The 12,927-nt window shown below is 40.2% G+C and overlaps 1 protein-coding gene across 4 annotated transcripts in view; it reads left to right on the top strand.

Moving 5' to 3' along the window:
* ZC3H13 (zinc finger CCCH-type containing 13) overlaps positions 1-8,469 on the top strand; it is a 49,129-nt gene extending 40,660 nt beyond the window's left edge. For 3 of the 4 annotated variants that reach the window (XM_064175225.1, XM_064175234.1, XM_064175219.1), the window contains exons 17-20: positions 2,098-2,253; positions 3,138-3,338; positions 6,440-6,603; positions 7,993-8,469. In XM_064175225.1, the coding sequence (XP_064031295.1) occupies positions 2,098-2,253; positions 3,138-3,338; positions 6,440-6,603; positions 7,993-8,163 (692 nt within the window). In that variant the 3' untranslated portion in view covers positions 8,164-8,469. The remainder of the gene's footprint in view (positions 1-2,097; positions 2,254-3,137; positions 3,339-6,439; positions 6,604-7,992) is intronic. The other variant, XM_064175226.1, reaches the window with a different exon arrangement.
* The last annotated feature ends 4,458 nt before the right edge of the window (positions 8,470-12,927 follow it).

Genomic DNA, 12,927 nt, shown 5'->3' with positions numbered 1-12,927 from the left:
ACTTCAGAAAAGAGTTTGTGAAAGGCTATTCCTAGGTACCTTACATCTTTCCAAGAAGGCACTTATAACTGAATAGGCTCTGAATGTTAAATGTGTTCTTAGATTTAACCTTTCAGCAGACTTTTTGTGTTTTAATGTGTATTTTTTTGTGTGTTTTTCTCAAAAGCTTTGTTCTAAATTCTCTGGAAATTACCATATGTAGGAAGTTGTGGTCTATTTAGGAGTAGAATAGATGGCATTCCATTTTATGAAATAATATATAGCATGTGTATGATTTTTTAGTGTACTTGATTATCTTTCATTACTCCTGTTTACCTTGCATGTCATGGTTTTAATTCAGAATTCATACATCTCTATATCTTTCTTAATATAAAAGTAATTTATGTAAAAATGCAAGGAAGGGAGTAATAAGATTCTAATCTAGAAATTATCAAACTTTGTGTTGAAATTCAAAATGGAGAAAGTTTAATCATCTATTGAGGACTGTGGATTATTATTTTTGATTGCTTCATACAGTAATTTTGTTTAATGGTTGATTTGTGCTCTCCAAGCACATAGTTATGGTAAGCCAGTGTATCTGGTATCACAGAATTACAGAAGGTTAGGGGCTGGAAGGAGCCTCGAAAGATCATCCAGTCCAACCTCCCTGTCAGAGCAAGATCACACAGGAATGCATCCAGACAGGTCTTGGATAACTCCAGAGAGGGAGCCTCCACAGCTCCCCTGGGCAACCTGTTCTATTGTTCTGTCACCCTCACGGTGAAAAAATTCCTCCCTATGTTTACATGAAACTTCCTGTGCCTCAACTTCCCTAGTCAGTCTTTAGGCATCACCAAGAAGAGCCTGGCTCTGAGCTGATCTGGAAGATCAGAATGGAGGCAAAAGACAGATCCATACAGGTGTTTAATATTTTAAATTATAGGACACAAAATTAAATCTGGTACAGATTTCTCTACTTTCCTTCTAATAAGGAAAAAAACTTGTTTATAAGACTAGATAAAGTTTCCAAATCTGGTGAAAAGGAGGAGGTATCTGATATTTACTTGAACAAATTACTGTAGAGTGGTCTAACACTGAGATGGTACAGTCATTAAATTATTGTAGTACCTTGAACCTTACTGTGTTTGTATTGGAGTGGTATTAAATAATGCCTGAGATCGTTAATCTTCCTCTGAAGTACTACCAGGAGGTTTAAGTGGTCAGTTTACACTCTGCTAGCATGTTTTTCCTTTGCCTTTTCCATGCTGACTTTTAGGTTAGTTGACAAGACAGTTTCCCTTTTGGCTCAAGGAGCTGGAGATAATAGCCCATAGGGGAGAACCCTTCTAAATTCTGTCTAGTTTGCATGGCAAAACTTATTCCAAGTATCATGCTGGAGAGCCCTAAGAGAGTATGAGTTTTGAGCAGTAGGATTTCTGAATGCTTGAATGAGATCTTAATAGTTTCAGAGGTGAGAGAAGACCTTCATATAGTCCTTTCATGAACTGCAAGATGCAACCTTAGAGTGCCATGTGTTGCAAGTTTTAAGGAACATATTTACACATACAGCACACATATTTGTATGTGCATATAGTGTCCAGATGGATAAAGTGTAAGAACACCTGAATAACTTTGATATGGTTTTCTAAGAGCTCTTAGTGTGGCTTCTGCAGACTCTAAAACTGAATAATTGCTTCTTTAAGGATATCTTGCACCTTTCTGTATTTTGGAATTTTGTTACTTCTTTACACTGAACCCTGAGTTTGGGTTCATGTACAAAACCAGCTGAAAGACCTTATTCTGCTAACTTAAGATTTATTAGCTACACAACAGCTAATATACTTATGTTTCTTCTGGATATGGCTTTCTGTGTGCAGTATAACCAATACTGCCCCTGGAAAAATGACCAAGAGGTGTGAAATGCAAACTGAAGCACTGTTTAGGAAAGAAATAGTATCTCTGTTTCCATGTGTCAGTGCCTGTTTTCAGATTGAATATACTTGTCCGTGAAAATTAACCATTTCATTTGCTGAACTTCTTTGTTTTCAAGCTGCTTAAAGTATGTTTAGGAAACAAGACTGATTGCTTTAAAGCTGCAGTACGTATCTGTCTCTATAGGAGGAGAAGATGAAGCAAAGATCGATGATGTACAATCACTGGGCTCTGGTGCTGGAGAATATGAGCCAATCAGTGATGATGAACTGGATGAAATTCTGGCAGGTGATGCTGAAAAACGTGAAGATCAACAGGAGGATGAGAAGATGCCTGGTAAAAGTATAACAAAACTCCTTTATCATTATTTGCATTCAAGGTTTGATCAGTTTGCCTGTAGTGCTGTTGTGATGTTGATGATATTTCTGATTTAAGAATGCAGTTTGTTTGCTCTTCAGTGTTTCTTGTTCTGTAATAGCTAAGTTTGAGAAGTGCAGAGGTAAGTAAAGAGTACTGGGAGCTGTATTGTGAAGTCACATTTGTCTTGTTTTATATAGTTAGAAGAGTAAGCTTTTTTGGGTTGTTAACTTGTTTTCCTTAATCCCATTTGGTTTTGATCATTTTTTGGAACTGGTATTTTTATGAACAAATGTTTTTATCTGTACCTGAATGCTTCATAAATGCCCTGGGAAGCATGGACTGTTCTACTCATCATCAAGTTCAGCTGGGTCATCTGGGCTGTATGATCAGTGTTGATATTTTCTGTAATAGGCACACTAGGCAAACACAGTTGTGTGTTTTTTCCATAAATAGTATGTATTCCCTTTGAAAACAAAAAATTCCAACATCCAGAGTGGAAATGCCAGAGTTTCAAGCATTTAATTTGGAACTGTCAAAATACATTTAGTTGTACTGTGGCTTTTGTGAATGTGTGATGTGTCCAAATCTGCTGGCTGAGCAGGGTCCAAGCTGCCTTTCTCAGAGGGGTTGCAATGAAAATGAAGCAGAGGATTAGGAGGTTTGGGATTTTTTAAAAGCCTTTTTTCCACCAATCTGATTGATGTTCTTACCCAAAGTGTCCACGAATCTGGCTTTGTGCTGAACAATAGTCACCTGATAGATACTGATTTTTAGGAGACAGGGATGTACATAGCATGTGAAGTGAGTCAGTCATGGTATGGGATGACAATGATATGGTAACTTCCTCTCTGTGAATCGCTTTGCAGATCCTGTGGATGTAATAGATGTAGATTGGTCCAGTCTTATGCCAAAGCAGCCAAAAGAACCACGGGAACCTGGAGCTGCACTCCTAAAATTCACACCAGGTGCTGTTATGTTGAGAGTTGGCATTTCCAAGCGGTTGGCAGGACCAGAACTCTTCACCAAAATTAAAGAGACTTGCCAGAGAGTTTTAGAAAAGCCTAAAGGTAATTGTTCCTACAAGGATTACACTGTCTTTTGTGAAATTCCTTATGGAATGTGCATTATTTCATTATTTTAGGTTTCAAGACCATAGAAAGTGTATAATGAGTGTTATACGAAGGTGACAGGAATGTAATAGAGCTGCATGTCAATGAAATTAGTGTTTTAATCCAGCAGTGATGAGGAGGTCTTGAGTAATAGCTTAAACAAAATTCCTCATCCTAGTGGAGTGTTCTTTTTGTGAGACTGTTTGTGCATTCCTAGCCTTAAATGTGTCAGCATTTTTTTTTGAGTGCAGAATATCTTCTGTGTTGAATTAGCAATAACATTGTGAGAAAAAAAGAATGTTTCTCATTTCCCCTGAAGGGCCTCTGATTTTGCTTTTAAGAATCCTCTACATAATGCATAGATAGGAGTTTCGGGGTCAGACTGAAGGAGCTAAGTGAAATTGGTCTATCATGGCTGTGCTAGAAGTGGGAAATTAAATAATACAGAGGTCTGGCATTTGGACAAAGTCTGTGCCTGAGACATGTGTGATATATGAGATGGGCATGAACTCTACCAGTGCTGTTTACTACAGTTCTGCAGTGTAAGCAGGACTTTTGCATGACAGAGAATACTGATTTTTTTTCTCTTTGATGCCCCAGAAGCCAGTTGAAATGCTTGGAACAACTTACATGCTAGAATTGGGTTTTTTAGGACTTGGAAATATTTGTTCTCTACAATATATCTATGCAAATTATTGCAGAATCTAAATGTGAGAAAATTATGGCTTGTAAATAATAGTTTCTCGTTAGCCCCTGATTTTAGGGAATAGCAGATGTTTGTCTGTAAATTCTAGTTCTTAATTTGAAACAATATTTTTAAATCCTCTGCAATATTATTCTTTATGCAGTTGTCTTGTTAAACTTGCAGTCTCAGATAAGTGGAGAGGGGAAAAACATCCAAACTTGCTTCTCTCAGCTCTGTTAATCTCCAGCCACTGCTTGCATGAGCCATTTAAATTGTATAGCTATTAATCATGGGCTCTTGCTACTGCTTCTGCCTTTTTAAAAAGCCAAATTAAATGCAAACATTTGTAATGCATCATAGGTAATATAATTTGAGGTGTGTACTTGATGTTAGTAAGTATTGTAAATGCCTCACTGCAATATTTGCTGCTCTTTCTATGCAGTATTAGCTAAAATAAATCTCAGCTCTTACACTTGCAAATTCACATAACCTGTGTAATTTATACACTATTGAGTCTTCCTAAGTTTTGTAAATTGTGTGATATCAACAGTCTCTCTTCATGTAAGCTTTAATTTTGCTGTATGCCTCAATACCTCTTACCAGGGAGTCCTTGCAATGGGGACTGCAGGGCAGAATCACTTCACCTGGCTACTTAAAACGGTACTCAAAATAACCCCAGCAGCGCACGGTGATAATAGGATGCTCTCCAGCACTGCGTCTGGGCTCTCTTAAGTGTGCTGAGATTCAGCAGGACTTTGCTTTGAGAGGACAGGAAATTGAAGTGCTTCTCTGATTTCACTTTGGTGTGTGCATTCTCTCAAACACCAAAGTTGCTACATGTGGAACTGCCAGTAGTCTTTCAAGTGGATGCGTTTCCTCTGTAATCTGCTAGGTGCAGGTTTCTTGCACGGTGATTGCGCAGCCACAGCGAGTAAGTTCTAGATAAAGGCACAAATGGGGTGCCCTGAAAAGTGAACATATTTAAGCCAGATACTCAGTGTGAACTGTAGTGAAAACATGTTTTCACTTTGGACTTCTTCACAGTGATCTCATTTGTTTCCCTGGTTTATTCCTGAGTTAGATGTTCTCTTTGTAGTTTATATTGTGGATGAAAAGTTTCCGGTAATGCTTCTGAACTGCAGAAAAAAGGAATATTGTAGCTCATTTCAGGGATTGTTTTTTAGTTGGTTGGTTTTGGGGTTTTATTTGGAACAGAAATCTGTAGTATGTGATGGAATTGAGATTTACAGCTGACTTGCCCTCTATTATATACAGCTGTTTCCTCTAAGGATATGGACATGCTTACTTGTCAGATATGCTAAGCATCTGGCACCTCAGCAGACTCTGCAAGCTGTCAGTTTTACCTCTGAAGTGGCCTTTTTGTGCCTCGTCAGTTGTCGTCAATTGTCCACTGAGGTGGTTTGATGACTTTTCAACCTGCCCTTGATTTGGAGTAATGTATTTCATTTCCCCTTGTTTAAAATCTTTGTCCTGTTCTTTGTGCATGATATCATACTGATGTAGCAGTCTTTACTTTTAGCAGCTCTCCTTTTCCCAAGTTAGGTGATGTCTTCAGTGAGGTGTTAGATTCTGTGCTATGTACCCCGTGGTTTACTTTATAGAGGTAGCAGGATTTGACTTAGCTACATACCTTACCTTTTTTTTTCTTAAAATTATATTATAATCTTCCTTTTTATTGTAAAAGGGTTATAAATCACCTGTGGCCCAGCCACACACACCCTTTTGTCTACACCTGTGTTTCACAGAAACACATGTCACAGAACAAGACTCCATCTTTTGTTAAGGTGGTTACAATATTGTAGCTGCCCACTGTTTCTTCTTATAAATGTATTAAAGGACCAATCCTGTCACGTTGAGCACTATTAAGAAGGGCATTGCCTGAGCTGGTAGTTGGAGGTAGTTCATTAGCATTTATTTATTTTACAGTTACATTCACCATGGAAAAAAGAATTAATCTACGCAGTAGTATTTCACTTGTACATAGCTCTACTAACCTTGAGTTGACACTGGTACAGTCATCTGATGTCTTGCAGAGAAGTAAAACTTAGACCACTTTTTGGTTAATGTTAATAGTAAACACATTTTGTCATGCATGTGTGCTAGTTGGAAGCAGGGTAGAATGTTTTGGTGAGAAGAACTAGCTTACAGGCTGTGAAAGGAAAACAATGGTCTGACCATAAATAATACCCTCTCTTCTCTTCCAGAGCTGTCACTTGACTTTTTAGGCCTCTTGGTGATTGCTGTCTCAATATTGCTTTGCGGTGCTGAAGCAAGGGATTTCAGATTACTGTCTATTGCTGTTCAAAGATACCAAATGTATATGTTGATCTCTGCAAATATCAATTCTTTCTAGATGCAGAAAACCTTTTTGAACATGAGCTGGGGGCCTTGAACATGGCTGCTCTTCTACGGAAAGAAGAGAGAGCAGGTCTGCTCAGTAACCTGGGGCCTTGCTGCAAGGCGCTGTGCTTTCGAAGGGATTCTGCAATTCGAAAGCAGCTGATGAAGAATGAGAAGGCAAGTGGCTTGTTTGCAGTGCTTGGTCGAAATATGGACACAGGGGTTATGCTTTTCTGGGGAGATCATTGTTGTGGTGCGTGCTCTGAAGTAGACCTAGTCCTTTAAATAATGGAGAACAGGTATCAGTGTGCTCAGGTGTGACATCTTGGCTCGTATGGGGGATCGTGTGGCCAGCAGGTCTAGGGATGACACTGTTCCACTCTACTCACTACTGGTGAGGCCACACCCAAATGCTGTGTTCAGTTTGGGATGTTGTGGTCTGGAGCATGTTCAGAGAACAGCAACTGATCTGGCGAAGGACTTTGAACACAAGTCTGAGGAGAAATGGCTGAGCGAACTGGGATTGTTTAGGGCAGAGATTGAGGCTCCCCTCTTCATAGAATCATAGAATCAACCAGGCTGGAAGAGACCTCCAAGCTCATCCAGTCCAACCTAGCACCCAGCCCTATCCAGTCAACTAGACCATGGCACCAAGTGCCTCATCCAGGCTTTTCTTGAACACCTCCAGGGATGGTGCCTCCACCACCTCCCTGGGCAGCCCATTCCAATGCCAATCACTCTCTCTGTGTAGAACTTCTCTGTCTACAGCTACCTCAAAGGAAGTTGGAGCGAGGTGGTGGTCAGTCTCTTTTCACATGCGACAGGTGGCAGGACAAAAGGAAGCATCCTCAGGTTGTGCCAGAGGAGGAGGTTGAGGTTGGGTATTAGGAACAACTTCTTCACAGAAGGGGTTATCATGCATTGGAATGGGCTGCTCAGGAAAGTGGTGGAATCACCATCCCTGGAGTTAGTAAAAAGACCTGTAGATGTGCTGCTTAGGGTCATGGTTTAATGATAGTAGCTTAGCAGTAGTGGAGGGATTGTGAGCCATTGGACTTGGTCATCTCAAAGGTCTCTTCCAACCAGCAGTTCTGTGGCTCTGTTTAATGAGATTGTATTTGTTACTTAGGATGAGAGATTAATTTACAACTGGAATTAGAGGTAGATGCTGTTTCTTGTTTAAGGGTCTTAAATTCTGAAGGTGGTATATTTTCTAGATTTAGAGAACACGGAATAAAACTAATTGGTTAAAATGCAGTTTCAAAGACAGTTGAGTCATTTGCCTGCTTGAGATCCCATGTACTTTTGTAAGAATGATTAAGATTCTGCTCTTCCAAGTTAAAATGGAAAGAAAAAATATTTTAGCCATTTTTTGCAGTGCAGTAAGTTTTACAGTCTTGAATGCTGATAGAAAAAACATTAATTCTCAGAGTCCTTGCTAGTGTGAATATGTATGATAAAACCTCTAATTACTGAGAGTACTTGAGGTTAATTTCTCAGCTTGCCCATTAAAAGCTACTCTTTTCTGCTCTTTCCCTTTTTATTTTGCATTTTTCATTTCAACAGGGTGCAACGAAACAGACTTACACAAATTCTGCAGCAATGGATAGCGACTTGTTACGGTTGAGCCTACGATTATTCAAGCGAAAGACTGTGTGCCAAGTTCCTGGGCAGGAAAAGACAGAGGACAATAAAATTCCACAACCAGCTATCCAGCAGGAAGTGTGTGTGTCTTGAGCAGATGATCATGGTGGCACTTTCTAGTTGATTTCCCACTACCAGGGTTGGTATTGATATTTAGAACTGGTTGGTTTGAGAGCGGCTGTAGAATGTGGAAGGAAATACTCTGGTTTGTGCACAGGTAATTATTTGGTTTGGATGTGAATAAAAGGGGTAAACCATAAAGACTTCTCTGCAAGTTTTATAATATTGAATCTTCTACTGTAACATAAACCTGTTTCATGGTGCATCAGGTGTAATAATGTGAAGTTGTCTGGTTTTAGCAGTTTGTAACACCAGCTCATATTAAACTGAAGAAAACTGCCTGCGTGTCTCTTCCCTCATTGTGAATGGGTTTCTCCACCACCACGCTCATACTTCTATGGGATTCCTGCATCTGGAGATCTGGAGTTTCTCAAGGAGCTTGCTTCCTGGGGGTCTGCATACCTTCACTTTCCAGATCCTTTTCCTAGCACAGTAGCTTCTGTTGGGGATCTGGATTTGGCCAAAGCTAGATGTTTTCCATCTTTAGCATAGATTTCTTCTGATAATTTCTGGACACAAAAATCTAACCTAGTTACTTAAGACTCCCCTTCCTGTTAATGAAAAGAAGTAAAAGAATTCCAGGAAGCGATTTATGACCAGTTTTAGATGCCTAGATTTATGAGGCTAACAATGCTTTGGGAGTGCTTGCTGCTCACAAAGTGCATATATGTTACATTCTGTTCAATATCAAGGCAGGTCAATCCCTTGCAGCAACATGAGGTTATTTCACACTTGATGCATTTCTGGTTTTGCATGTTAGCAGTAAAGGCAGTGAGCAGTGATGTTTTTCTCAGTGTTAAAAGATTTCAGGGCCCTGACTGGAGACTTGTCCAGTCTCTAAAACATTTAAGAATTGGTTTCAGTTTGTGAAGGTAATGTCTTGTGTGGAATCGTTGTATTATACATCAGGTATAGCTAGTTAGTCTGTGGAGGCCTTCATATGAAACTGAAACTTCAGACTAAGACTGTATACACACCTGTACTTTTTCATTGATTTAGACCTGAACAGTTGCTTGAATTCCTCCTTACAGAAGGTGGGAAAGAAATCCCTAGTTTAAACTTGATACTAGCTGGTTGCAGAACATCTTGCTTTCATTGTTCTCATTCAGGTTGAAAATGAGTTATGAACAACTATGGGGGTTTTTTTGCACTTAGTTTATATTAGTTTCTTACCCTGTTTTTTCTGCTTGGAACCAACACACTGAAGTGGGGTGTTGACTATGCAGTCGAACAGTAGACATGTCTCACATCTTGTGTTGTTACTGACAGTTGTACTGCCCTTAATACAGATAGCAATTTGTTTCAGACAAAGCTTTCTTACTATAGTGCTTTCCTATAATGTCTGGTACATAAATGTTCAGTAAAGTGTTCTTACACTATGTTTAAAGAATCATTAAAGGAAATTGTGAGGGGGCTTTATATTTTTGTAAGTGTCCACACACTGGTGTGTATGTGTTTGAATCTATAAATATAAAGTACATGAAAAAAAAATCTATTTGTTTGATTCTTATTAAACTGTGGTGCAGGCAAAGCTTTATCTTCCCAAATTGTTTCATTATTGGAGCATTTTTAACGGACTTGGTGACTTCTTTTTAATGTCATTGGTGACTTTACAACAACAACAACAAAAAAAAAGGACATAAAATAGTGTCTGTGTTTAAAAAGACTAATGTCTTTTTAAACAAAGTAGTACTTTAACCTGAGCAGGAGTGAACAAACCTGTTCTGTTCAGCGTTTAAATGCATTCTTACCTTTTTTATAGCAGCAGTAATGCTGCCTTTAAGCTGACAGTATTAGATCATTGCTTCCAATTATGTTAAAGCCTATTTTAATCTCTGTCTCTAAAAGGCATAAAAATGTTTGATAGTTAGAAACAGCCTTGTCTAAGACTGCAATGCACAGAATAGGTTCACTGTGTGACATTTAATTGTGCTTTCTTTAAACACTCTTCCTGTAAAAGAGTCAAGATGTGTATATGCACTTAGTTTTGCAGAAGAATATTTCACCTTACCCTAGAAAATGCAAAATACAGCAGGCTTAATGGGCTATGATGAACATCTTGAACCAAGTGCCCCATGGAAGGTCAAAGCCAGTGCTGACCTGTGCCATCATTTGCTGGAATTGCACAAAAAACGTGCTGAAATTGCCTCTTACACACCTGTGGTTTGCTTCAATTTGCAGCACTTAGGAGTGCAGTGCATTGTGATACTGACAGACCTTCCTTATTTTCAAGCAATTCCCTTCTCAACTGGCAGGAGGTACTGCACAGGTAGAGCCCAGCAAGTGTGAAGCTTCTGTGTATTTGCATTTTGGTCTCCATCATTTTAACAAAAAGAAGTGTTTAGTTTACAGGGGCTGTAAGTTACAAATCTACTGTGACAGAATTTTAAGCAACTTCTAAGTTTCAGGAAAAGATGTGTGAAACTTATCTGAAAGAGAGAAGGACATATCATCCCCTTCCCTGTGTTGGTCATCGTTTTTCCAGTGAGGTCCTTTGGGTCTCTTCCTTCTCTTTCACTTCTACCTGTTGCGAAAGAATAGAAGGAAGTATTTTAGTCTATATCAGTTCTTAGGTTAGGCTTCAGCAGCAGCCTGTCACGTTTCAGACAGTGGTGTGTGGACAGGGCTGAATGTATGCCTTTGATGCCCTTGCATGCTCCTGCTCAGTTTAAAACCCTAGAGCAGCATCCGTCCCAACTCGATTTCTCTTTTTAAGATGTAGCAGCAGCTTCGAAGTGATCCCTGCACCCAAGTAGAGCTGTCAGCTGTTTCTGCTGCGAAGCCCATGCTGTGCCTGATTGGATGATAAATTAGTTTGGAGCATCCCCGAGGTGCAGTTGAACGTGGAGCTGCAAAAGAGCAAGCTACCACGTGTGTTGGTGAGGTGAGGGAGGCTTTCACGTTCATGAAATCCTATAGCCAGCTCTTCCAGGCATAACAGATTCACAGAGCAGGTTCTTGGAGCCTCGAGACAAATGAGACGACCTTTATCTTGGGCTATTGCTGTGTTCATTACCTCAAACAGTACTTTCAGACTGTCACTGCTTCAGCTAGCAGAATGAGATACAGACTGAGCCACCTGAACAGTGTACTCAAAAGACAGAGTTCAGGCAATGTGCTGTGGTTTGACACCAGACAGAAAATAAGCAGCATGCAGCTACTTGCTCGCTCACTCCCCTCTCTCAGTGGGGTGGGGTGGGGTGAAGTGTTACGGCAGCCAAACCAAGAAGTAAAACTCTTGGATTGCAATAAAAACAGTTTAATAACAAAAACAAAACAATAAAGTAATAATCTGTATGAAATGGAACATTAAAATATATAAAATAACTAGAAAGAGGGGTGGGTGATGTGCAAAGCAATTGCTCACCACCTGTTGACTGATACTCAATCAGTCTCTGATCAGCAATCTGCCCTTCCTAGATACCTTTCCCCCAGTTTATATATTGGGCATGGTATGGACAGCTTCAATCTGGCTAGTTCAGGATAGCTGTCCTGACCATGCTGCCTCCCAGCTGCTTGTGCACTTGCTTCCTGGCAGAGCATGGGAAGTATTCTTGACTTTAGGATAAGCACTACTTAGCAACAACTAAAGCATCAGTGTGTTATCAACGTTGTTCTCTCACTAAAGCCAAAACACAGCATTCTACCAGCTACTGGGAAGAAAATTGACTCTATCCCAGCTGAAACCAAGGCACAATTTTCCTAAATGAAGGGTTTGCTTTGAATTGCCTTGAAGCAGTTGTGATTTCCCTTTTCTGACATGGGGATGCCCTTCAGCAGAGGGCAGGCTGGCTGGAGCTGCCGTGCCCCTACAAGACAGAGCACAGGATGGATGTTCCATTTGAGCAGCTGCTACCAGCTTAAAGAGTTCAGGACACTCCTGTATTTTGCAGCAGCAGTCAAAAGTCTGCTTTTCAAAGAGGTTTGGTACAAAATATTTGCTTTTACTATATATTCTTTATCTTAATGCTCTGGCTAATTCCAAGAAGGTGCTAGCAAATGTACAGCAGTTAAATTTTGGTCAGCAATGTGAGCATCCGAGGCTTTTTTGGGTGCAGTTTCAGGAGAAAATTGCCCAGGTGGCAAAGAAAGCCAATGGCAGCCTGGCTTGTATTAGATATGCTGTGTCCAGCAGGAGTAGGGAGGTGATTGTCTCCTTGTGCTCTGCTCTGGTGAGGCTACACCTCAAATATTGTGTTCAGTCTGGGGCACCTCCTAACAAGAGAGATGTTGAGGTGCTGGAGCAAGTGAAGAGGAGGGCAATGAGGCTGGTGAAGGGCCAGGAGAATACATCTTAGGAGGAGCGACTGAGGGAGCTGGAGCTGTTTAAAGAAGAGGACACTGAGGAGAGACTTCATTGCTGTCTACAGTTACCTGAAAGGACATCATGGAGAGGTTGGTGCTGGTCTCTTCTCACAGGTAAATAGTGATAGAACAAGAGAGAATGGCCTCAAGCTGTGTCTGGGTAGGTTTAGACTAGATATCACAGCAAGAGTGGTCAGGCATTGGAATGAGCCCTCTGGGGAGGTGGTTGAGTCACCCACCCTGGATGTGTTTAAAAGTCATTTGGATGTGGTGCTTAGGGATATGGTTTAGGATGAACCTTGTAGAGTGGGGTTATCAGTTGGACTTGGTGATCTTGAGGGTCTTTTCCAACCAGAATGTTTCTGTGGTGCTGTGAGATGGCAAATGTACTATGAAAAGATAACTGAAAGCTCTAAACTGAACTCTCAATGC

This window comes from Pogoniulus pusillus, chromosome 3, assembly GCF_015220805.1.
Source record: "Pogoniulus pusillus isolate bPogPus1 chromosome 3, bPogPus1.pri, whole genome shotgun sequence".
Lineage (NCBI taxonomy): Eukaryota > Metazoa > Chordata > Aves > Piciformes > Lybiidae > Pogoniulus > Pogoniulus pusillus.
This window is presented reverse-complemented; position numbering and strand designations above follow the sequence as displayed.